Below are 23,058 nucleotides of genomic sequence, written 5' to 3'. Positions count from 1 at the left end.
TTCATCTGTGCCAAGAGCAAGCATGCAGCACTATCTGATGTAATTAGTTTTCCCCTTACATGCCAGGGAGAACATCTGGGCTAATTGTGTGTTGTTGACAAAAGTTGCCGTTCTAATGGGGGTCCCTGTTTGTGCACACACATGCTCATTATAGGTACAAACATGCTCATGATTTCAGTTTATCCTCAAGCAAACTGGTAGCTCTTACTGATGAGATACTCCTGGTGATTTAGGACTGGGGTCACACCATGTCTCTGGGCAGCTTTAGCAACTGTTAGCAGGAGCAAAATGCTCTCAGTTTAAACAGAAAATAAACAAACCTGTAATGCTTCTGCTTCTGTTTTCTTTTTCCAGCCTCCACTGGTCCAGGCAATTTTCAGTGGTGATCCAGAAGAGATACGGATGTTGATCTACAAAACTGAGGATGTCAACACCTTGGTATGTGACTGGCATGTTGTGCACCATGCCTGTGGACTGTGGCAATGACAGTATTAAAAGTGTTCTCAGTAATTAACACATAACAGAATGGAAATGATTGGGAAGTAAGAGATTCGGGGCTTCAGTGGCATCCTAAGGAGTCAGTGTAATTGTCTCCAGCACATGACTTCAAATTTTCTAAGTGTATGGTAATTATTCCAAATGTGCAGGTCAGTCAGGGACATTGTTTTTTCTCTTACAGAGAAAATGAATGAAAACAGCTGAAAATTGCATATTTTTATTCTCTGTGGGGTTTCCTTTTATGAAGAGTCTTTGCAGATCAGGAGCTGTTATGCATTTGACTCTACTTGAACTAAAGCTTCACTATAATTCTCAGCTGTGAGAGTAAGGAAGCAGAATCTTGGCCACAATTTGCCCACAAAGGAATTACTGTTTTGCAGATTGGCTTATTCTAGCCAGAATGGTAAGCAGCTGTAAACAAGTAGTAGTTGAGTGCTTTGGCAGTGAAAAAAATGTCTCCAAGTCAACTTGGTCTTTTTTGCAGAAACTGGGGTGGGTTTCCCCCCCCCTCTTTGATTTTAACTTATATGCGTACTGCTAGAAACAAGTCCTGCCAGTCCTAACTACAATCTGTGGCCTCTCAAAGTGGTGAGAATATAAAGCAGAAGCAGAATGATAATTTCCAGGTGTTTCCTGAACTTTTGAATCAACCTTCCTTTTCTTCATGTCTTTCTGTGATGTAAAACCATCAGTTTATTCATTGCTAACTTCAGCAGTTGGTGTGGTATGATCTTGGCATTGCAGCTTTTGCTGGTAGTGGGGTCCAACTGTCTGGTTCAGAGCTACCAAAAGGAACTAGAGAGTTGATCCTACAGGTCTGCTTGACTGGCTCCACCCTGTTTGCTGTCCAGTAGAAGGAAAGACATGCCACTGTTTTAAATCTGATCCAAGACCTTGATGTTAAGCTTTCCCCATGGTTATCAGTACCTGATTGTTTTCTTGCAAGTTCCTAAAAGTGCTTCCTTAAAGAATCATCTCCCTCAAGTTTCCTGCTTGATTTTTGCTGATGATCTTAATAAACCAAAGAAAAAAACCAAACCCAGCCAAACAAAACTCCCTCAGCAAGGTAGGTGAACACCACAGTCCCAAAATTTCATCTATATTTCACACTGGATTTTCAAAATAACGTTTCCTGTATGAGGTTATTGTGGGTTTCTCCAATGTTTTTCTATCCTTTGGCTGCAAGTGTGTTAATGATGGTTGCTAGGGAGATGCTCTCAGCTGTCAGGTGCAAGATTAGATGAAGAACTTGTGTTTTGCAGATGAGCCCCATAGTACTTAATAGAAAAAGTAATTGAATGGTTTTGCCCAGTGTACTGCTTACAATGCTTAAAATCCACCCAAGAAGCTTTGCCTCGTCAGGAGCAAAACTCAAAGCTGTTCTTTGAAGTCATTAGAAAGATACTGGTCAATACAAACTCTGAAGGTTGTGTTCTGGATAGTGACTGCAGGGAAGTGTCAATTGCTTAAAATATCACTGTAGAAAGATGAAAAGATTTTCCCCCTCATTGTGCTGTGAGCTGGCAATTTGCATTGCATGCTTCTGTTTCTATTTTAAGGGTGTTTTTAATTACTTCCACGTTAGCCTTTGGTTGCTCACATGAGAGGAAACTCTGACACCGTTTGGCAGAGATTTGTCCTTTGTTGATCATTTTGGTTGGCTGTGTTAACACTGGAATAGTTCAAATATAGGTAGGACAGGGATACAAAGTAAAAGTCTGGTTTTGCAGCAAGCTTTGCGTATTTCTGAAGTTTAAAAAATCAGGGTATTTTTAATGTCCATCAAGAGAAGTATTTGGAAGACAGAAGAAAAAGTGCACGGAGAAACACAAAATTAGGAATGCATGTGCAGACATCCCAAGAGAAAATTAATCTCAGGAAAGAGTTTGGAGGAAATCAGAAGTTTAGAAGATTACTTTTTTTTTTGGTCTGGTAAAATAATTAGCAAATTCCCAAGCCAAGGACTTGTTTGTTGATGGAAATGACTACATTCTGGATACTGCTGTAATTGTGACTTCTACTTTAAACAAAGAGAAATCTGTTTGGATTACAAGTTATTATTTCATTCATTCTGCCACTGTAATTGTCACTTCGACCTCTGCAGTCCCAACCTGTGCTTTGGGGGCACTGTGATGCCACCTTTGCACCCTGAGGGCATGAACTCTATTTAGCTGGCAATGAGCAATTCGCCCCCCCCCCGGGCACTGAATACACACTGTGTCCATGGGAAGTGTGGTCAGCATTCAGCAGCCTGTTTTCCCAGGACATTTGTGATGTCACTTGGACAATCCAGACTGCCAGATTAGTTGCAGGTAGACATCTTCTACACTTGTTGTTTGGTTCATTCCAAAGCAGCAGGGTGATCACACTATGTGTATGCAGATGGGGATCTTTTGGGGTGCTGTTTTACTTAGGGAAGAGTGGGAGAGAATGAACCCCAGAATCTAGGGAATAATCTGGATCCAGCTGTTACCCCTTCTTATTTGGGATTCATAATGCATGAGCTATGCAGCACCTTACGTCTGCAAAGTCCAGTTGTTGTGTGCGATGTTATAAACCAAAATCCTCCCTGTGAAATTTCCATTTTTATCTCAGTCTTCAGTTTAGTTTCTCTTCAAAATATCCAGATTAAAAAAAAAAAGTCATATTCCAGTATTCGTCCCCATAAGTGATGTGTTGTTTGCAAGTAATTTCATTCTCTCTGTTTTTATTTTTTATCCCCTAATGCTGTGTTTTCTCTTGGCTAGAACCCTGTTTCTAGCTGCAGAGTGTCTGCAGAGGAACAGGCAGCAGCACCAGCAGAGATTGCAGGGCCATACATGCAGGGCCATGTATTTAGGGGGTAGTTTATTATGAGATAAAGAGGGAAGGAAGGAAGGAAGTCATTATGGAGACACATGTATGTGTGCAGTTCATGACTTTTTTTCCTCATTATCCTGCTTGGAAAGGCATAGATTTACAGGACTGCCTTTGTCAGGAGGATTCAGGCTTCATCCAGGCCTTCCCACATGCACACAATTTCTATACATTCCTGTACTATTGCCAAGCATGTTTTTGGAGGTGCTGTGAGTGCTTGAGGGTACAAATAGGCACATATTTAGGGCTGTGAGTCTGAAAGGTTTTGCATGTTTGGGATAGCTGAAGTGGGTATTTAGCCTCTAGTAGTGCTGTTTAATACGCTGTTTATTTAAGCAGGAAGTGATGGAGAATTTTTTTTCTACAGTTATTATGAAAATTCTCCCTTAAGTAGCAAAAATGAATATAAAATTACACTGATATTTGCAATGCAAAGTAACTAGCATGACTTCTGTTTAGATTTTTTTTTTTGGCTTAGATTTTTTTAAAATACTTTATAATGAAAATTTTTGAACTGTGAAGAAGATTCTGCTGGAGAGACTGAGAGTCTGAAATATTCTGGGTTGCATTGCAGCAGCGTGGTAGTGTAGTAATGGCTATATGTTATATATATCCCTGCTGGTGACTCATCTTCATCAGTTTGAGGCAGTTAAGGATGTATAGACCATTAAAGTCTCATGGCAGGGTTTGGCTGTAACTGCATTATTGTCTTCAAAGGTAGCAATATCAGCCTGAAATACTTGAATTTTCTAAATCTTTTGCATTCCTGAGTGATGTGTGCTCCCATGCCTTAACGCCCCCCATCCAAAGTCAATATTGTGTTTATAAAAATGGAGGAGTTGTTTAAGTCTATCTTTGGAGTCTTACAGTGAATACCAGTGAGCATCAAAATATTTTCATTCATTAGGATAATGGTTTCTATGGTCTCAGTCTGGAATTAGTAATTAGTTTTTAAAGTTATGCTTTTCTAGCATGAAAGTCACTGTCAGCCTCATGGAGGGCAATTGTTAGATAAGGGGAAGAAAAAAGGTAATGTTTCTTGTCCTGAGAGATCAAAGTATTTGCCTCTTCTGCCTCATGAACACTTGGCAATTTAAGACTCAGTCCAGAAAAATCTTTATTTCTGAGGCTAAACAGAAGACTGTGGCATGAGAGGTGCTGGAACGAGGATCTGCATTTTCAGATGGGAATTTCTGTTATGATGCAGAAGAAAGAGCACAAAGCATAAGTTACACAGCTTGACTTTCACTTTCACCTGTGGTGCTCACAGTCAAACATTTTGATTTACTCTGTGAATTACAGGCTTTAATAAAAGAATGTATGAGGAGGAGGAAATCCTTGAAGCAGCAGAGATTTTCTTGGTACACCATCAGCTTTTGGCTCCAAACAGTTGTAAATAGCCCAAGAAATAGGTCATAAGCTTTTAGCCTCTTCAGTAGTTCCTAACAGTTCCTAATATTTAATTTTTCTGAAGTCAACTTGTATCTGATTTTTTTTTTTAATGGCTGTGCTATTTAAATGAGGTATATTCAGATGTTACAACTGTAAATGGAGTGAATGAGCAGGAGGTTTGTTTCTGTCATTATTTTGGTTAGACTTGATCAGTGGAAGTGTTGTTCATTAATGTGCTTTATTCTGCCACCCAGGCACATTTTGAAGGTGGTGGGAATCCAAAGGCTTCAGTAACTCTGTTTCTGTGGTGGACTAAACTCCTTCTGTAAACTCCAGCTATTCCTGTTAGCTGCTCAGGCAGTTTGGTGACAAAGAAAGGATACATACATTGATTTTCTGCACCAGTTGCACTTACATTTTAATAGTAAATAACTCTGTCCTAAGCATCACCTGATCTGAGCAGTTGCAGTTGATATCAAAATTCAATTCCATCATCTCCTTTAACATGTAGGCTGTGTTGAGGACAAAATGTAGGCCCTTTCCTTAATGTGCCTGATAATTTTACATGTGCTGATATGATTCATTCAGCTCACTGTTCTGCTAATCTTCACGTCCCCCAGGCTCTGATCCAATAAAGCACTTAAGGACTAGTCTAACTTTAAACCTGTGAGGGCCTTATCAGTGCCAGTGTGATCACTTGAACAGTTTAAGCATGTGTTGAGTGTTTTTCTTGCTGAGGCCTTCTGTTCCTGATTGCCCAGCTGTTAGATTCTTAGTTTCTTTTATCTGTATTATAAAAAAAAAAAAAAAAAGGTGTACAGATGATGTTAACCTGCAGCATCATCTTTTCTGTGAACTAATATAGGCTACTAACAAAGTTTCATAGAATCACACAATGCTCTGGGTTGGAAGTGACATTAAAGATCACCTCATTCCAAACTCATGCCATGAAGGACACCTTCCACCTTCCACTAGACCAGGTTGCTCAAAGCTCCATCCAACCTGGCCCTGAACACTTCCAGGGACAGGGCATCCACAGCGTCTCTGGACAGTCCATGTCAGTACCTCAGCACCTGCACAGAAACAGATTTATTCTCAGTATCTAATCTAAACCTGCCCTCTTTCAGCTTGAAGCCATTTCCCCTTGTCCTGTCACTACACTCCCTTGTGGAAAACCCTTCTCCAGCTCTCTTGTAGGCCCCCTTTAGGTACTGGAAAGAGAGTTTATCTCATCTCAGCCTGATTTTCTGGCCATTGTTTATAGCTTATCTACTGTCTTTTGCTGACCTTTTGTTCTTCTGAGGACTGCACTTGAAGCAGGTCTGATTATTTCTCTGAATGCTTTTTGTAATTCTGTTATCATCTCTTCGCCCCACTTACTTTCCTTGCCTCGATAATGTATGTTGAGGTTTGGGATTCTGCCAAACCTTTCCTTGAAATGACAATTTTTATCCCTCTCTCTGTGTGTAGCCTGCAGTTTTTAGATCATTATTGATTTACTTTTGTGCTCCTGTTCCCAGCAGCATGGGATGAGGAGCTGGAGCTGGATCAGTGGTGAGGTGTGGGCTGGGCGCCCAGCCAGCGAGTGAGGAGCTGTGGCTGTGAGGGATCAGAGCTCTGAGGGGGACACAAGGGCTGCCGTGGGACAGAGAGGCAGAAGCCTCAGTTCCTCTGTTTGGGTACCAGTGCTGTGCACAGTCTGAACAGGAGCTTGGGGATGTTCCTCCAGTGAGGTGTTCACTGTGCACAGTCTGAACAGGAGCTTGGGGATGTTCCTCCAGTGAGGTGTTCACTGTGCACAGTCTGAACAGGAACTGGGGGATGTTCCTCCAGTGAGGTGTTCACTGTGCACAGTCTGAACAGGAACTGGGGGATGTTCCTCCAGTGAGGTGTTCACTGTGCACAGTCTGAACAGGAGCTCGGGGATGTTCCTCCAGTGAGGTGTTCACTGTGCACAGTCTGAACAGGAGCTTGGGGATGTTCCTCCAGTGAGGTGTTCATCCCATGCTCAGCTGCAGGTGTAGTGTGTGGGTTTCTCCCTGCCAAACTCCTGAAAATGTTGCCTGTAGGGCTCTGTGTGCAAGTGAATGCTGATTTGTGCCTGGTTGTGATAAATGAAGACATTTTAGGGTTTTTTCCTCTTGGAGAAATAAAGCTTAAATTCAGTTTTGTGACTAACTTGTCTTTCTCTGGAAACTTGATTTGCACTCAATGTGATAGGGCTTTGTATTGATTTTAAAAACTAAAAGCTTAGAAACAGAATTAGTTATTCCTGTTAGAGAAGAGTAAATTTTTTTGTTTCATGTCCTTTCTTCCCTCAGTTATCAAATTTGCATCAGATTTATAGTTTAGTACAGAAAATTGCTTTTAATCAACAAAGCACTGGGTAGCCTTGGTTCCATGATAGAGAAAATTGCTTGGTCTTGTATTGTTAGCCTTCAACTTCAAACTCCTCTGCTCCTGCCAAACTTGGCTGTGTTGCACTGACAGGTAAAATGGCTATTACAAGTACTGTGTTATACTAAAGACAGCTTCATGCATTAATAACAATAATCTAAGAAAAAATCAAAACTGGTTCTACTGTTATATATATGTTTGATCAGTCAGTATATATTTTGCCATGGGTAGCCTTAGGACAGGGAATATGAAAACTATGGAAGATCTCACATGCACTTATGTAGCCTGTAGAGGCTGTTCTGTGGTGTTAGGAATGAAGCATATGAGAGTAACTTGTGATAGTGGTTCCTGAGTGAACACTGCTGCCTGGACACTGCTTAATATTGTTTTGATTTGCCTACCATGTGAGAAAGTGAAAGCCTGTAAGAGATCTTCCCCTCTGACCTGTGACAATCAGGGTTTTATGTAACCAGTCTTCTGAGTGTTTCATGCCCAATACATAAGATCAAAGCCTAGTGCAGCAGAATCTGAGGATTATGTACATTATGTATGTTTAAAAAAACCAAAAACAAAAATTAAACTCAAACTGTTCTGGTGATCAGTGGCTCTGGGCTTTTCAGTGCTCAAAAACAATTTCCAACATTCCCATGAATGACAAATGTTTCTGCTGCACAGATTTGTCCACATTTAAAGCATACCTTGAAGATATTCCAAAATAGCTTATGGTTGATGATTGCTGGGCATGTTGAAAGTGGTATTTTTCATGACAGGCTCAGAGATTTTTTTCAGGGACAGGGTGTAAATATTGGTAGGATTTCTCTGTTGATACTGTTTGCAGGAAGTGTTGAATTTGTTACCAGTTTAAAATATTTAATGCTTGTAGGTTGCAATAAGTTGGATTGATAAGCTCTCTTAGGACTTATTTTTGTGGTTCAGAAACCAGAACGAAATACATTTAGGACTGGAAACAGCACAATGAGCAGTATTAACAGTTCTTGTGATTGTTGTTACCCATATTGTAATATTTAGCAGTTTGTTTTAAAAGCCTGTGTTCTAGAATCACCTGAATAAAACAATAAAGGGGTTTTGTGAACACTGTATTTATACCCCTTTAAATAATAACAATTAAAAAAAATCTTTAAAATGGACTCCATAATTTGGAAAATTACAGAAATAAAAAAAACCCCTGGATGTATTTCAGAAGTTATATATATAACTTCAGAAGTTATATATATCTGTTAGCAATTATTTTAAGGACAGATTTGACTAGTAATACTTTATTTATGTTTAAAGGTCAGTCAAGATGTACATGCCCATCTTGGGCTGCTGTAGATATCCAGGCTGTGGTGTACAAGAACCTTTGTAGACCCGGAAGAGTTTGCATCTTGACTTTGTGTGTGGTTCCAAGTAATTCTCCTGAGTTATTCTTTTGAAGACTCCGGTGTTGTACTGTTGATGCAAACTGCATTACAAAGTCTGATATCCAGAAGCATCTGGATTATATTGCTGGGATACCCAAGAGTGGAAAATGTTTCTGAAAGAGACCTAAAGATGCTGTCTTTGCTTATTTTAGCTTTGATTTCATCTACCTGTAACAGGATATCAGATAAAGGCATTATCTCTGCAAGGTCTGGTGGAAATGAGTGATAAAAAATAGAGGATTGTTGGGAGGAAGAGTGTTGTTGAGGTCTTGAATTTTGTTCTTTCACTGGCTGAGATTGCATTCCTAATTACAAACAGAAATCCACACAGAAAAAAAAATAAATACAAATTCTTTGCTCTTTAACACCAGTGCCTGCACTTATTGACCATGTTTTATAACTGGACAATCTGTGGTTTTGTAGGATGCTGAGAAAAGAACGCCTCTTCACGTTGCATCATTCCTGGGAGATGCAGACATCATTGAGCTTCTCATTTTGTCAGGTAAGGTACAGTCCCTCACAGCTGTTAACTGGTAAGTCAGTTAAAACTACAAGGAATACCCAGCAAAGCATATAAAAGGGAGTTTTGGACATTGTTTATTTCTGAGTTTCACAGAGCTGGTTGCATTTCTTGCAAGCTTAGAAAATATATTTAAATTTGGTGATACAATCATAAAACGTACCCTGTGACTGAGAAGAATTAATAAACAAAGTAACTAGCTTTTGACAACTTATAAAGCCTTCAAATGACAGTATTTATGATTCAGAAACTTGCTGAAGTACATATTTGAAATGTGGCTTCATATCCTGGAGTACAATCCAAGAATTCCTGTTAAGCAAAAATTATGGAATAATAGCAAAAAAATTATTTATCAGCTTAAGTGAATTGTAAGTGCTATTTACATTAGAAGCATGTTTCTAAGAATCAGGAAGTTTATTTGGATATTAGAAACTGTGTAGTAGGAAGTATCTAAACAAAAGGAAAAAAAAAAAGTTTCCCAACTGTTGTAGTGACAGAAAACATGATCAAAATATGTCAGAACAAAGCGTAAAGCAGTCATCTCTCAAGAAGGGAGCATAATTCATGGCAAACTCCTGGATGTGCTTGCAGATTTCAAAGGCAGTGTTTTTCTAAGCTGGAGAACTGTAAGTGTAAAGCTTATGGGGATTTAAGAATGTGAGACTGAAAGGAACCTTATGGTGCAAACTTCTAACCCCTTGTAAGCAACCCTGCTACGCAGTTGGTTTCACGAGTTTTTAGATGGCTTTTTCAAATGAATTCCGTATATATTTTTAAAGTTACTTCAGAATTCTCAGCCCTTTGATCACAAGGCACCTTCTAATTTCCAGCCTTGAATCCTAGATTAATTCAGGCTAGAAGGTATTTCTAGAGATGACCTGATCCAGCCTCCTGCTTAAAGCACCGAATTTCAAAGTCAGATCAGGCTGTTGATGTGGCTGTACATGCAGACCACACAATCATATTTCTTTGGCTCGCCAGTCTAGCCAGACCTAGAGAAGGCAGAAAATGAGAACTCTGTTTGCTGTAGCTCTGTGTTTCCTCTGTTCATTTTGGGGAAATTCTGGGTTGCGTAATTGCTTAATGAGGGTACCTAGCTGGACATACATCATACATCAGCTCTTCCTGCTCTACCCCTGCTGGCAGCAGAACGGTTGAGAAGAGCAGTGCTCTGCTGACAAGTTATGCGTGGGCGGCTTTTCAATGTGCTAAATGCAAGCATGATTTTCTTCCTTGGGAGGGAGGAGTTAATAAATTTAATCTGTGCATGTGTTCTTGCAGTGTGTGTTGTTTGTCACATACTGCTGTTCCATTGTGGTGTGAGAAGATTGCAGGAGCAGTGTATTTTTTCAAATTTTGCAAGCATCAGCACAGGCAATATTCTCATAAAGAGAAAGGTGAAACAGTTTCGCCCATTTTTCCCAAACAGCATCCAAAAATGTCCCAGTGAACGTTCCTGATGAGGGAAGGAGGCTTTCTAAAGTTCTTCTGGGACACTTAGTTCTAGCACCTCACTGCCAAAATGTCGTCCATGGGTTACAGGGCTTGTCTGATCAACAGCATAAAATGTAGGCGATGCATCTTGGGGAATTTTTATATATCCAAGTGAGTGTGAAAAACTTATAATGTGGGCTTTTAAAAATTGAACTTTGTGTCAGTGGGACTGTGCTTGGGTTCAGTCTGCAGGAACTGTGTGGATCTTTCCCCACTAGCTCAGCATGAGTCAAAATTAATTTTGTGTTTGTATATTCTACTTATTCATTGTTCTTTAATATCTGAAGTATCATTATGCATGAGGGGCATGAGTACTTGTATCCAAGAGCAGGTTTGGAGGTTTCTGAGCCTTGGAGCCGGTTTATGACTTGTTATAAACACCTCTTTGTGACTGTGATTTCTCCATGAACTAGGCTGTAAGGACAAGTGCAGCATCTTCCTTTGTTTTACCTCTTCAGTCAGCAAATGGTAGTAGTAGTGAAAGTGTATCATAAAATATTAATCTGAACGTAGCATTTAGTTACATAAGCAGAAAAACTTCGTTGTCTGACTTAAAATGAAATGGTGTTTTCAGAGAGAGAAAGCACACAAACACTTGCTGTAGGTGTCAAGCAATATTCTCAGCATGAGTAGAAGCTAGGAGGAGTATCAACACATTTCATTTTGTACAGTGTTAAGGAAAGAAATTAAATTAAATATGCACCTTCTGAGATTTGTGGTTTATAAACTGGTGGCAGCGCAAATAAATGTAGTGTCTAAAGAATGAAATTTCTGCCCAGGTGGTTGGAGACAGACCAGGAATGGCTTTCTAGGTAGCCACTGAAATGGAGTCTGTTTGGAACTGATACAGGAGAGAGAGTGCCAGATCCCTCAGCTGGTGTGAGTCACCCTGGCCCATTAAATGTCAGAACCAGATAGGTTTGCACCAGCTCCAAGGTCTGATCCATAATCATATGGTTCAAACTGGGGAAGGGTGCTGAGTGGTTTTGTTTCTCCAGGCTACATGAAAGCAGGGAGCTTTGAGTACTTCTTCACCTCCTTCTGTCAGAAGGGACAAAGGAGCAAGGTAACCATCTCACAGAAGGAATCTCTGTATGGTGCCACCAGTCGTGCATGTGCAAGAACAATTGTCTGGGCAAATACAAGCTGCATTCCCATTTGGGCTGGTGCCTGAAGGCATCATGTTTGAGCTCAGTCCCTTACCCCTTGTTCCTCACCAAGGCACTTGCCATCTTGGCAATATTACCTTGCTTTACTATTTCAGAAGGCTCTGGGCTTCTTGCCAAGAAGCTATCCTTATATTTTGGTGGGCCTGTTGCTGTGTCTTATAGGAGAAGTTGGAAAGGTGGAAGTAAACAATGACATTAATAGGTTAAAGAGTACAGTTTTCTTCCTGTAAATTGTTGACTATCCCTAATATTGGAGATTTAGACTGTGGAATCCAGAGATGTGGATTTGGCAGATGTGCTGGATGGAAAACTGTACTTTGGTTATGATAAAGAGATGTTAACTTTTATTCCTGAAAGAGAGCATCACGTTGTTTATTTCAGACCTCAAAAGAACAGAGACAGTTTCAGATTTATTTCCTCTTCTGGCAGAATGATTTGAGAGTGAAAAATGGCAAAGATTACAAAACAGCCATATTAAAGGAAAGTAGAATACAGAAAGTTTCTTCCCTGTTGATTTTATCTGTAACACACATTATGTTGTCTACTTCAGCCTCACAAAGCAAGTCCCTACAGCTAAGCCTTTCTGTCAGGCTTAGGAAGATCATGGTGGAGAAGGTGAGGCTGAGAAAAGACTCTGAAGAGCTGCTTTTTTAAAGTGGATATGGGTGGGTGCTGTAGTTATCTGAAAGGATTGGGGTGGGATGGATGGGTGGGCGCTGTGGCTATCTGAAAGAATTTTAAGTGAAATCTTTAAAGCAGCTTCTATTTTCAAGGAAGATTGTGTCGTGGGTGACACAATTTACACCAATTTGAGTGGTTTTCAGCCCTCTTTGTCCTCATAGACACACAGATTAATTCATGGAGTATTGTAGGAAGTGCATTGAAGCGTGGTTAAGGTACTTGGTCCAGAGTGAAGAGATGGACACTGAATTTCTGGTTGACTTGGAGGGTGTTGTTGTGGGATGGTCTTGAGAATTTAACCTTCTGGGGTTTGTTCACAGCCCATTTTAGATGTAGTAGCATGTTTTAGAGCACTTAGTCTTTAAAATGGAATTTCTGTGTTACTCTGCTTTCAAAGGGCTGTCCTCAGGACTGTCACAGAATGGGCCCTCAAGTTCCTGGAGTGTAGAGGGCACCTTTGAAAACGTGACCATTGTTTTCCCAGTGCCTCTGCTTGATCATCCTTAAAATAACAGATATTTTCTGTCCCCAAACGAGTGCATCAGTGCTGGTGAAGTTTTTTCACTGTCATTAACCATTGCCTATGAAAAACTGCTGGGAACATAGAAGCTGAATTTTGGTGGAGGAAGTGGCAGTACAAGAGGAAATGTTTTGAAATATCTCTTCAGAAGATGTGCATCTCAGTAAATGCACAAGAACAGGTTCTGTAACAGGCAACAGGTGAATTGTTAGCTCCTGAAAAAAACAGAAATCACAAACATTCAACTGATTCATTGCATTAGACACCTAAGAGCAATTTCACTGTTTCACACAAAGAGGTAAAGGGATGTGGAAAACAGCTGAGAAGGAAAAGGCTGATAGTGTGCTGTGTATTATTTTATTTCTACTGGTCTTGTTTTCCTTTTACTATTTTCTCCAATTGTTTTCTTAATAACTTCAGTTTCTCAAAGGGTAAGTGATCAGTGAAGGGCATGAATAGCTACTGGTGGAGATACTTCTCTAGGTGTTCTCATCATCTTCATACTCACCAATGCTGCTGGAGTTCTTAAATACTGAGGGATAATGTTGGTCATGCTTTGCTACTCTACATATTAGCCTTTCTTATTTGTAACCCTCTGCTTGTAGGAGTTAGTGAATGGGTAGAGATAAAACAAAAGAAACCTTAGTTAAGAAACATAAGGCAAATACAAAACCAATTTCTAAACCCAAAAAGAGGTATTTGCTGTCAATAACTAGGAATTCATGTAAGAAATTTCCATCCCCCAGACCCCTACTGGGCCAAACCAGGATAATGGAAGGTGTCTTGAAGCCCTGTCAGCTTCCTGGTGGTGAAGAAAGTTATTGATTTATTGGTCTCTAGAGCCTCACACAGTGCAGGCAAAGGGCAGGATGCTAATGTGTCAACTGTAATGGCCTTCTCACAAAGAAAAAAGAAGGCAAAAGCTTCCTTGCTTAGACAGATGAATTAGAAAAATCTTTGAAACAGTGTCTTTTCTAAAGGGTGTTTTTTCCAGAGGGCAGGTTGTACCACCAGGTACCAGGTTCTGAGGTGAGTTTGGAGGATTGCTTCTAATTGTTGCAGTAGTTATGAAAGTGGCCTTGTTTTTCTTGCAGCAAAAAAAACTGCATCTTGACTTGTGGAAATAAGCAAGAACTTGTTTCTTCTCTGATTATCTAGCACGATTCCCAATAACCACTGTGATTCACAGGCAAGCATCTTAATATTCCTGAGAATCAGCTCTCAGAAAGTACTGGTGATTCAGAGAGTGGGATTTATTAATTACAGCCTTTTGAAGGCACTAAAGTTATGGTGCAAAATTAAGCTTAAACATCCCTTTGTTCATGAAGTTCAGAGGCTCACCCAGGCTGTGGTTCTCCACATTTTTTTCTGCATGTCCTACCCTTCTCAGACTAATACTGCTACCAGCAAAGGAACAATATTTTCAGGTTAAGCCCTTTTAAAAATTAGTTTCTCTAGTCCTTATCACTAGATTTACTTCCTGAGGTATCACATTGGTGGATAGCTTTAGTATTCCTTGCAAAGAAATCTTTTTGATCACACAAATGTACAGAATACCTTTTTTTAAAAAAAAATTGGGGTTTGCAGTCAGGCAGAACCACTGTGGTTGTCAAATATTCTTCCTTTATCCTTTTTTCTGGCAAGCCAACCCAAATCCATCCTCTTGCCCAGCTGCCCTTGTCAGAGCACCTGTTAGCACTGAACTGCACAGGAGGCAGATGAGTTGTGTTCTTCATCCCTGCTCTTCTGTTGTTTCACCCACAGTGAACAGTAAAACCCACAGAACCTGATGTAGTAAGTGCCCAGTTCTATCTCCAACCTGAGCATTTCCTGGTCCTGTTTTCTTGATCCCAGCAGGATTTGTGAAGCAGGGAAGTGGTTATTTTTTGGTGGTCTGCCTGATAGAGCTGGAAACAAGAGATGGTTGCTCAGGCTAGTTCCTTTCATGTCTGCAGACAGCAAAGTGCTTTGAGCAAAGGGTGCTTTTCTTCCCCCCAACTGTATCAGTTGTATCATCTAAAAAAAATGCATCTACACAGACACACATGTACATGCATACATATGTAATTCCTTCCAACAAATCTTGCTTCTTTTGTGTCCTGTAAGCAAAGCAATTCCTAAAAATAGTCCTGTCTATCCGGTTCCTTACTTTCTGAATCCCACTTTATCTATCTGACTCTGGAAATGCATTTTCAAGGTGAACATGGTGCCAGGAGAGTCCTGGGGAGTACTGAGAGTACCATGTACTCAGCTCTGGTTACTGAGAACCAGCTGGGCAGGGCTCTCAGTGTCACACCCATGGCGTGCATGTAACCTCTGGTGTTTATTTGCAGGTGCTCGTGTCAATGCCAAGGACAATATGTGGCTGACTCCTCTCCATCGAGCAGTTGCTTCAAGGAGTGAAGTGAGTAAGATTTGATTACCCTGCTTTCACACATAACCAACGTGCTGGGGGAAGAGCAAACCCTGGAGAGCCGTGGTAGGTGGCATGGGCATGCAAAGAGGGAAGGCATTTCCTGCATGCAGGGCATTGCAGCTGGAGGCCAGTGTTTACATGTTACCTGTAGCTGCTCTTGAGCCTTCATGTGCTTGCTTTCCACCTTGCTCTACATTACCATAGCAAGTCACAGGGAGTAGTGAGCAGGACTCACATGGGATAGAGTCCACAGTGGTCTACAATGCCCACACTATCTTCAGGTGGTGAAAAAAGAGAAATAAATCCCTGTGGGTGTGTGCATGCTGTGTGTGTGCCAGAAGGGAGTGGATGTGGATGTGAATGTGATCCAACATGCATTACCACGTAATTTGTTTTGGTTAATTACATTTCAAGGCATCCGTTAGGTTTTCTGTTAATGCATTTGATTCATGCAGAAGGGAGGGTTTGCCCATGTTTCTTCTGCTTGACAAACAGAAATATTCTGGCATCATATTGTAACTCTTCCATTGCTATCTTAAAAAGGAGCACCAATAACTACTGGGAATGCAGCTCGGGCATTACTCTGTTTCCAACTGCACCATTATTCTTGGCTTTCCTTTGTGGAGCTCCCTGTCTACTGTCACCCTCCCAATGCTTAGTTAACAGTGAGCCCAACTGCAGACAGAATTGGCTGCTGGGGATGAGGGGAGGGGTTGTGAAAGAGACATAGGGTGGCTGTCTTCCAGAGCCTGATGGACTCGAATCACCTCCGTAACAATCCAGCGCTTGCCAAGCCTGGAGGCAGGAATCCTGGGCTCGCTTCTGAACTCGGGCATTGTTTGGCTGCTGGCTGAGCTTCCCAGCTGCTGGCATCCCCTGAAACCCTCTGAAAGGAATATCTGATAGACTGTGAATGCTGTAATGAGGCAAAATACAAAAAGCCATGTTGGAAAACAAAGATCAGACTTAAACCTCACAAAACAGCCACAGTCTTTCTGATGCGGGAATTGCAGTGTGCTTGGTTTCTGGGTTTGGATGTGTCAGAATACATGATTTTTATCGTCAGCAACAGTCCTAGCAGGAAATGTGTGTCTTTCTGTGGCTTTGTGTCTCATCTTTAACTCTTTGTTAAAGCTGATGCATCAGCTGAAGCACAATGAGAAAGTGTGCTGGCAGTTCTGGTACCTCTCAGTGGGTACCCAGGAGCATTAGTGAGGCAGCAGGGGAAGGCATCAGCCTTCGATCCCTTTTCATGGTATGTTTCATAAACACATTCAGCTTTCTTCTCCTAGCATTTTTTCTTCATTATTTATACTGTAATTGCTACTTTTGTTAACAATTTGGAATCAGAATTTATTATTTTTGAGGCTCTTTCAGTGCTGCTTTTTACCTTCTTACACAAGTGAACAAATGTGCAGCTTTGAGTTCCCATTGATGGAAGAAGAGGAGTTAGTGGCCCAGAAGTTGACCAGTAGGACTCGGTGGAGTTTTGGAAGTTCTTGTGAGCTCAGTTGTTTTTAGAATGATCACCAACAAATTTTAAGTTTTATTATCAATCTTTTACTATGAAGACTTCAGAGGATTCAGAAGTTATCTCCTTGAATCCTTTTATATGTTGATTAAAAGAATAGACACTTCTTTACTTATGTCTTAATGATTTTTCAGGGGCTTTAGGGATTTATATTTATTTACAAATCAGCAGTCCTTACAGTGTCTGTGTAGGATTGTTAATGGATATATCAGCTTCTGGCCCTAAACAGATTGAAAAAGTTAAGAGATTTCACTGTGATAACTTGGAATAGCTATAGACACCGACTGCAGAGGCTTGCACCATAGCTGGGCACTGCATGCATATGGAGAAACTATAATAAAAGGGTAAAACTCATGCTCTAAAAAGAATAGAATTAAAACTTTTCCATAAGGATTTTAACTTTTGCAAATCTGAAAGAGCAGCAGACTGCAGATGTAAACAAAAATGTGTAGATATTTTTCTTTTAAAATCCAAGTATTTTTAGCTTCAGATATTCAGTCCTTATTATTTACTTCTAAAAATTCTCCTTTAACTTTCTCTTTCTTTCACTAAGAGTGCATGAAGTTTCCTGCTGACTTCATGTCCCAGCCGGGTAGGTCTCCAGTGAATTACATTGAAATTACTCTTAAAATAGTAGGCCTGTCATTTAAAAAACAAAATCCTATTGAGACATCAACAGTCATATATCGTTATTGGTGTTGTAAGAGATGCAGTGTCACTCACTGAACAAACCTGTTAGAGGACAGTTTGTGAGATGGCTGTAGAAAATGAAACTCCTGAGATCAGTTGAGGACAAAGACATAAAACTCCTAGTATGTATGTAGTGTTGATACAGACTGCAGGCACTCTCCTGGGCCATTCTAGATATAAAAGTACTATGTAAACATACTGTATTCATTTGTTATTCATTAATAAAATTTTGGCTGGGCTTAACAGAAAACTTTGCAGTTTATGGAAAAAAAATAAGGTACTATGTAGGACTAGGGCTTTCCCACATACCAGATGTGAGTTGTATTTGTCAGACAAGGTTGTTTGAATGCTACTGTGTCCCAGTAGTTCCTCTGTATTTTGTTTGTTTGTGGAGGGAAAAAGGAAGAAGAAAAGAAATGCAATTTTGATAAAAATTTTTGATTTTTATCTGACTTGCTTAATGGCAGATGCATGAGTAGAAGCAGAAATGAACTGATTGTGAATTCTCTAGCAAGAGGGGCTCTCAAGAGAGAACAGTACATTTTCTTACTGGGAAATATTTACTTTTAGCCAGCAAAATTAACCTTAAAAGATGTTATTTGGTCTCAGGCTGACAGAATGGATATTGCAGTCAAGACCTTTGGCCTATGCTTAGGCCTTGGGGAGGAAAGGAATGCTCATGCTGAGCTGGGGACACCAGCATTCTCATGTTTTTGCAAAGCTAAAATTTTGTTTTTGCACATTTTTTATTTTCCCCCTTTTCCTGTTTATAAATAAAATATGCAGCACTTTGCCGTTATTTTGACGTGCTTTTCATTTTGTGAATGATTCCTGTAGCAGCGTGTGTTGGGTTTGTGTGGCAAGGGTCTGGTAGTGGGGGTGTCTTCTGTGAGAAGCTGCTGGAAGCTTCTTCATGTCCAACAGAGCCAGTGCCAGGCAGCTCCAGGAGTGTCCTGCTGCTGGCCAAGGCTGGGCCCATCAGTGATGGCAGTAATGTCTCAAGTGAGTTCATTTCTTCACTGGAAGCACGGCTATCAGGTATTGATTGTTAATCAACCAGATAGGATGGGCTCTCTGCATAGGCAGCTTGGGACATCCTCATATCCACTTGGCAAGTTTTGACTGTGAGGCTTTTTGACTGCTCTCAGTGACAGCAGAGGTGGTGCATGCTGGGGCACACATTATTGTCCATTTGAATGGACAGTACTGTTCTGGAAGCCTGGGAGGTGCTTTGGATGGGTGTTGTTCTCTGTGCCTCCTGCTGGCCCTGTGCTGTGTGTGACGCACCAGGTGCGTGCCGGAGCTGCCAGGGGCAGCGCCCTGCATTTGCTGGAGCTGCTGGGTGAGGGCTGTGCCCGTGCTGCCGTTGCAGGAAGCCGTGCAGGTGCTCATCAAGCACTCGGCCGACGTCAATGCCCGGGACAAGAACTGGCAGACCCCGCTGCACGTGGCAGCCGCCAACAAGGCGGTGAAGTGTGCGGAGATCCTCATCCCCCTGCTGAGCAGCGTCAACGTGTCGGACCGCGGCGGGCGCACGGCGCTGCACCACGCCGCCCTCAATGGCCACATCGAGGTGAGCGCCGCCGGCCTCGCTCGGCACTGCTTGGCTCGGTTGTTGGCTCATTTAGTACTCTTGTACTAGTCTAGTGCAAGTCTAGACTCTAGTCTAGTACTAGTCGAGACTCAACTCTAGTTCTCAGTCTAGACCCGCTGTGGCTGGGTCTAGACTGAGCCCCATGTCCCTGACCCCCAGGGTTGCTGTCACTTGGCTGCATCCCACGCTGTGGGATGGGTTTCCTACCTGCAGGAACACAGCAGTGGCTGGAAGGTACCTGAGTAGAGCCAGGGTATGAGTGAGGTGTGCATGCACTCCTGGAGAGATGGCTGTGCCACTGCTTGCAGCAGCTCCAGGGTCTCCTTGCTCCTTCAGAGCTGGACTGCCTGTGAAAATAAGAATGGCAGAATGGAAAGAAGGGAAAACTGGTTGATTCATTTCATACTGAAGAAACATGCAGCTGTCTGAGATCCAGTCACTCTGCTTTCCTACTTGCCCTTCTGGAAAATATGCTTGTTTTTCCCTACTTACACAAGCAAACCTTTCTAGTAGTATTATTTAACTATATGAGAAAGCTTACGTAAATAAACGCCCCTAGATTTTTGCCTCCTAGGTTTTGCTAGTCTTTAGATCTGGGTTTAAGGATCCTCATTTTCCCATTCCACACCTGAAGATCTAGATATGGAATAAAAACTCTTAGACTGGAACAGTAAGCTTCTGTCAATGGAGTTGGTGATTTGTACTGTAACTAAAAGAAGAAAGAGGAATGGTAGTTCCTGTAAAATGGTGATGGTGTTTGGCCTTTAAAACACTGGACTATAGGAAACAGACAGTAATGCCTGTGTCTAACTGTCATAATCAAAATATTTTGGATAGAGAGTATCAGAAATAATCATTCAAATGCAGCATTATGCGATCCCAGCTTTGTTGCAAAATTGATTTGTTATAAACCTTCAGGTGTATGGTCTGGAGGTTGGTTTACCTGCTGTTGTTACTTCTAGATGGTGAACTTGCTCTTAGCCAAGGGGGCAAACATCAATGCTTTTGACAAAAAGGACAGAAGAGCTCTTCACTGGGCAGCGTACATGGGTAAGGCTTGGGCTGCTGCTCCTTCTTTTTAATTTCCTATTCACAAACAGATAGCATGTCTTAAAATGGACAAGAACAGACCTGGCCATGGAAAGAGAGTGTTGTAATTACCCTGAAGAGGAAAGGGTTCAGCTGATCTAAATGTCCATTTATGGGTTTGCAGTTAGGGACATCTTAGCTGTGATTTCCTTTTTAAGACAGTTAATTGTGGGCTTTTTGTGTTGCTTTTTCATTTTGGTCTTCTTATCCTGACTCTAAGTCAAGCCTGAACTATATTTGTGCTAGAAAAAAAACCCCAGGTTATATTTGTTTCAGTTTTTGCTAAAAAGTACTTTCAATGAAATTCAGGTAACTGTGATAAAAAATGTTGTTCATTGCAGTTTATAAGCAGCTAGGTTATGATATTCTTAGGAAACTCACAATAGGCACTTTCTTCCTGTTAGGAGAATATTGTGGCTTTTAATTCCAGAGTGGATAAGAGCAACGGAATATTTGCTCAAAAAACAAGTGGTGTTACCAAATACTGCTTAATTCAAACAGTTTGCCTTATTTCTTTCAAGTTAAAGGCAAATTTCTTACAGTGGGACATTATAATTTAAAAATACAAGATTGCCTGTGATAGTGGTCATGCTTGTTCAAGAGCTTTTGTTGGCCAAGCTGTATATTTCAGGTTACAGTTTGTGGGGAGTTGTGTGCCCTCAGCCAGGAACTCTTTCATTTGACATGTCAGAAATCTTGATTTTAATCCTGGCACTTTTAGAAATAACATAATAGGAGATTTCCAACTGTGAGAAAAGCATATGCTGTGGTTTTTTGATATGCACAGACACAGATGTAAAAGCTCTTGCCAACAACTGTGATGTGGCTTTTGAGCTAACAAGCTTTGAACTTCACTCTCTGGATTTGAAAGGGTTTTACATTGTGCTGTGCAATTCCACGCCACTTTTCATTTACATGTTTTACATTTACATTTAAATGTTTTCAGAAATTCATGATGTACTTTTAAAAGTATTTAGATTACATCTAGGGCCTAAATTAGCAATGGATTCTGTAGTGCATTTTACACAGAACTTAGATAATGAGATGAGAGCTGTAAACCCTCACAGAGTTTCTGGAATATTTAATTATTTTTGAACACTAATTATCTATAGACTTTGTACATATGGTTTCCTAGGTCCTGCACATGACCAGAGCTGCCCCTGTCATGAAAGTGCTGTGCAACTCAGATGCAGCACAACTTTGTATGGTGTTTGACATAATAAATATTTAATTCTAAGACAGACAGTTCTGTCTCAGCACGAAGCAGTAAGACTGTCCCTCTTAATTTTATAATTTATTAAGGTTACTTTTTATCTCTAACAAAACCCAAGAAGTGTTAGCAGTTGTGTTTGCAGGTGACATCAATAGAATGCTGTTTTGGGAGACTTGCATTGCCATGCTCCTATGCTTACTGTATCACTATCCTCTGTAAGAGGGAGAAGAAAACACACTCTGTTAGCTTGAGAGAAATAAATTGAAAAGAGGTGTGGTTTTGTTCTTTTGGCAACTGGAAAATCAATTCAGTAAAGAGAAATTTGACACATTTGGAGAAGGTGAATGCATGGATTTCTTCATGAGGCCTGGAGCAAGGATTAGGAACATTTATGGAAATGCTTTTTCTTCCTTTGTAAAACCGTGGGAGTACTTTGAAACACCAGTAAAAGGGAAGTGTGTTAGCAAGAAAACAGTAATCTGGGAGAAGTGATGCTGTGGGATGGTCTACTCATTGATTACTATCTTTTATCTTTTGAAGGTCACCTGGAAGTTGTTGCCTTACTGATTAATCATGGTGCAGAAGTGACTTGTAAAGACAAGAAGGGTTACACCCCACTTCATGCAGCTGCATCCAATGGGCAGATTAACATTGTGAAACAACTCCTTAACCTGGGGGTGGAGGTATGTGGCAATGTGCACTTTATTTCTGTTTAGTCTTTTCTTCTTTCTTATGGATGTTGCTAAAGACAGTGACTTCTAAAGAAAAGGCGTTGCATTTCCAGACCACCTCATGCTTCACGTGGTTTGTTGGTTCAAGAGGCAGGAGACATTCTGTATTAAAGAAACTCTGATATGGACAGTAAATTCCAGGCCACCTTGCTGAAGGAATCAGAAGATATATCCTGTTCCTGCAGAAGAAGATGGAGTAATGAAATTTTCCTTGAGTCAGCATTTCCTTTGATATGATGAGTGATTGTTCTCAACATATACACTGCGTACTTTACTAAGCAGCAGCTCAGGCTGTTTCAGTTTATAGACCTGTATTTCCTCTGTAGCCGATACATTGTTTTCACTCTGGAAAATAACTTTTTTTCAGGGCACAGACTTCTTGTTGCCAATTCCTCAAAGCAGTGGTGAGATGACCAGAGGAGCCTAATCAGCCTAACAGTTAATCAGAGGTGTCAAATAAAGCCACTGCTTTTGCCATGGCATTTTCAGCTGACTTGACCTGCCAGAAAATTGCCAGAAGTTCATGTTCACAGGATGTTGGCTGTGAAGGGGAATAGCTGTTTCCTGTTATTAACAGTGCTGTGCTAATAAGTCCCTTTAAGTTCCACATTCTCCACCACTGGGGATATAATCTTTGAGACGCCTGTATTTCATGGAAGGCTGTTCATGCCATTCCTGAGTCTTTTGTGCAGTCTGTCTTGTCCTGTTTTACAGAACAGCAGTTGAATACTAAGTTGGTCATCAAGAAGTAACATAATCTTAATTACATCTTTATAATACTGAGCTACTGAAAGTGGTTTCATATTAATGTGTAAATGTCTGTGCACTTTCACATTGCTTTCACTC

The 23,058-nt window shown here is 40.8% G+C and overlaps 1 protein-coding gene across 1 annotated transcript in view; it reads left to right on the top strand.

Annotated features, from left to right (window-relative positions):
- The window catches only part of ANKRD44 (ankyrin repeat domain 44), a 128,046-nt gene that overhangs the window by 61,279 nt on the left and 43,709 nt on the right, over window positions 1-23,058 (top strand). The window contains exons 2-7 of the mRNA XM_053947044.1: window positions 355-438; window positions 8,988-9,066; window positions 15,282-15,352; window positions 18,958-19,158; window positions 20,142-20,229; window positions 22,022-22,164. Of these exons, the coding sequence (XP_053803019.1) occupies window positions 355-438; window positions 8,988-9,066; window positions 15,282-15,352; window positions 18,958-19,158; window positions 20,142-20,229; window positions 22,022-22,164 (666 nt within the window). The remainder of the gene's footprint in view (window positions 1-354; window positions 439-8,987; window positions 9,067-15,281; window positions 15,353-18,957; window positions 19,159-20,141; window positions 20,230-22,021; window positions 22,165-23,058) is intronic.

This window comes from Vidua chalybeata, chromosome 7 (assembly GCF_026979565.1).
Source record: "Vidua chalybeata isolate OUT-0048 chromosome 7, bVidCha1 merged haplotype, whole genome shotgun sequence".
In the NCBI taxonomy this organism is placed as follows: domain Eukaryota; kingdom Metazoa; phylum Chordata; class Aves; order Passeriformes; family Viduidae; genus Vidua; species Vidua chalybeata.
This window is presented reverse-complemented; position numbering and strand designations above follow the sequence as displayed.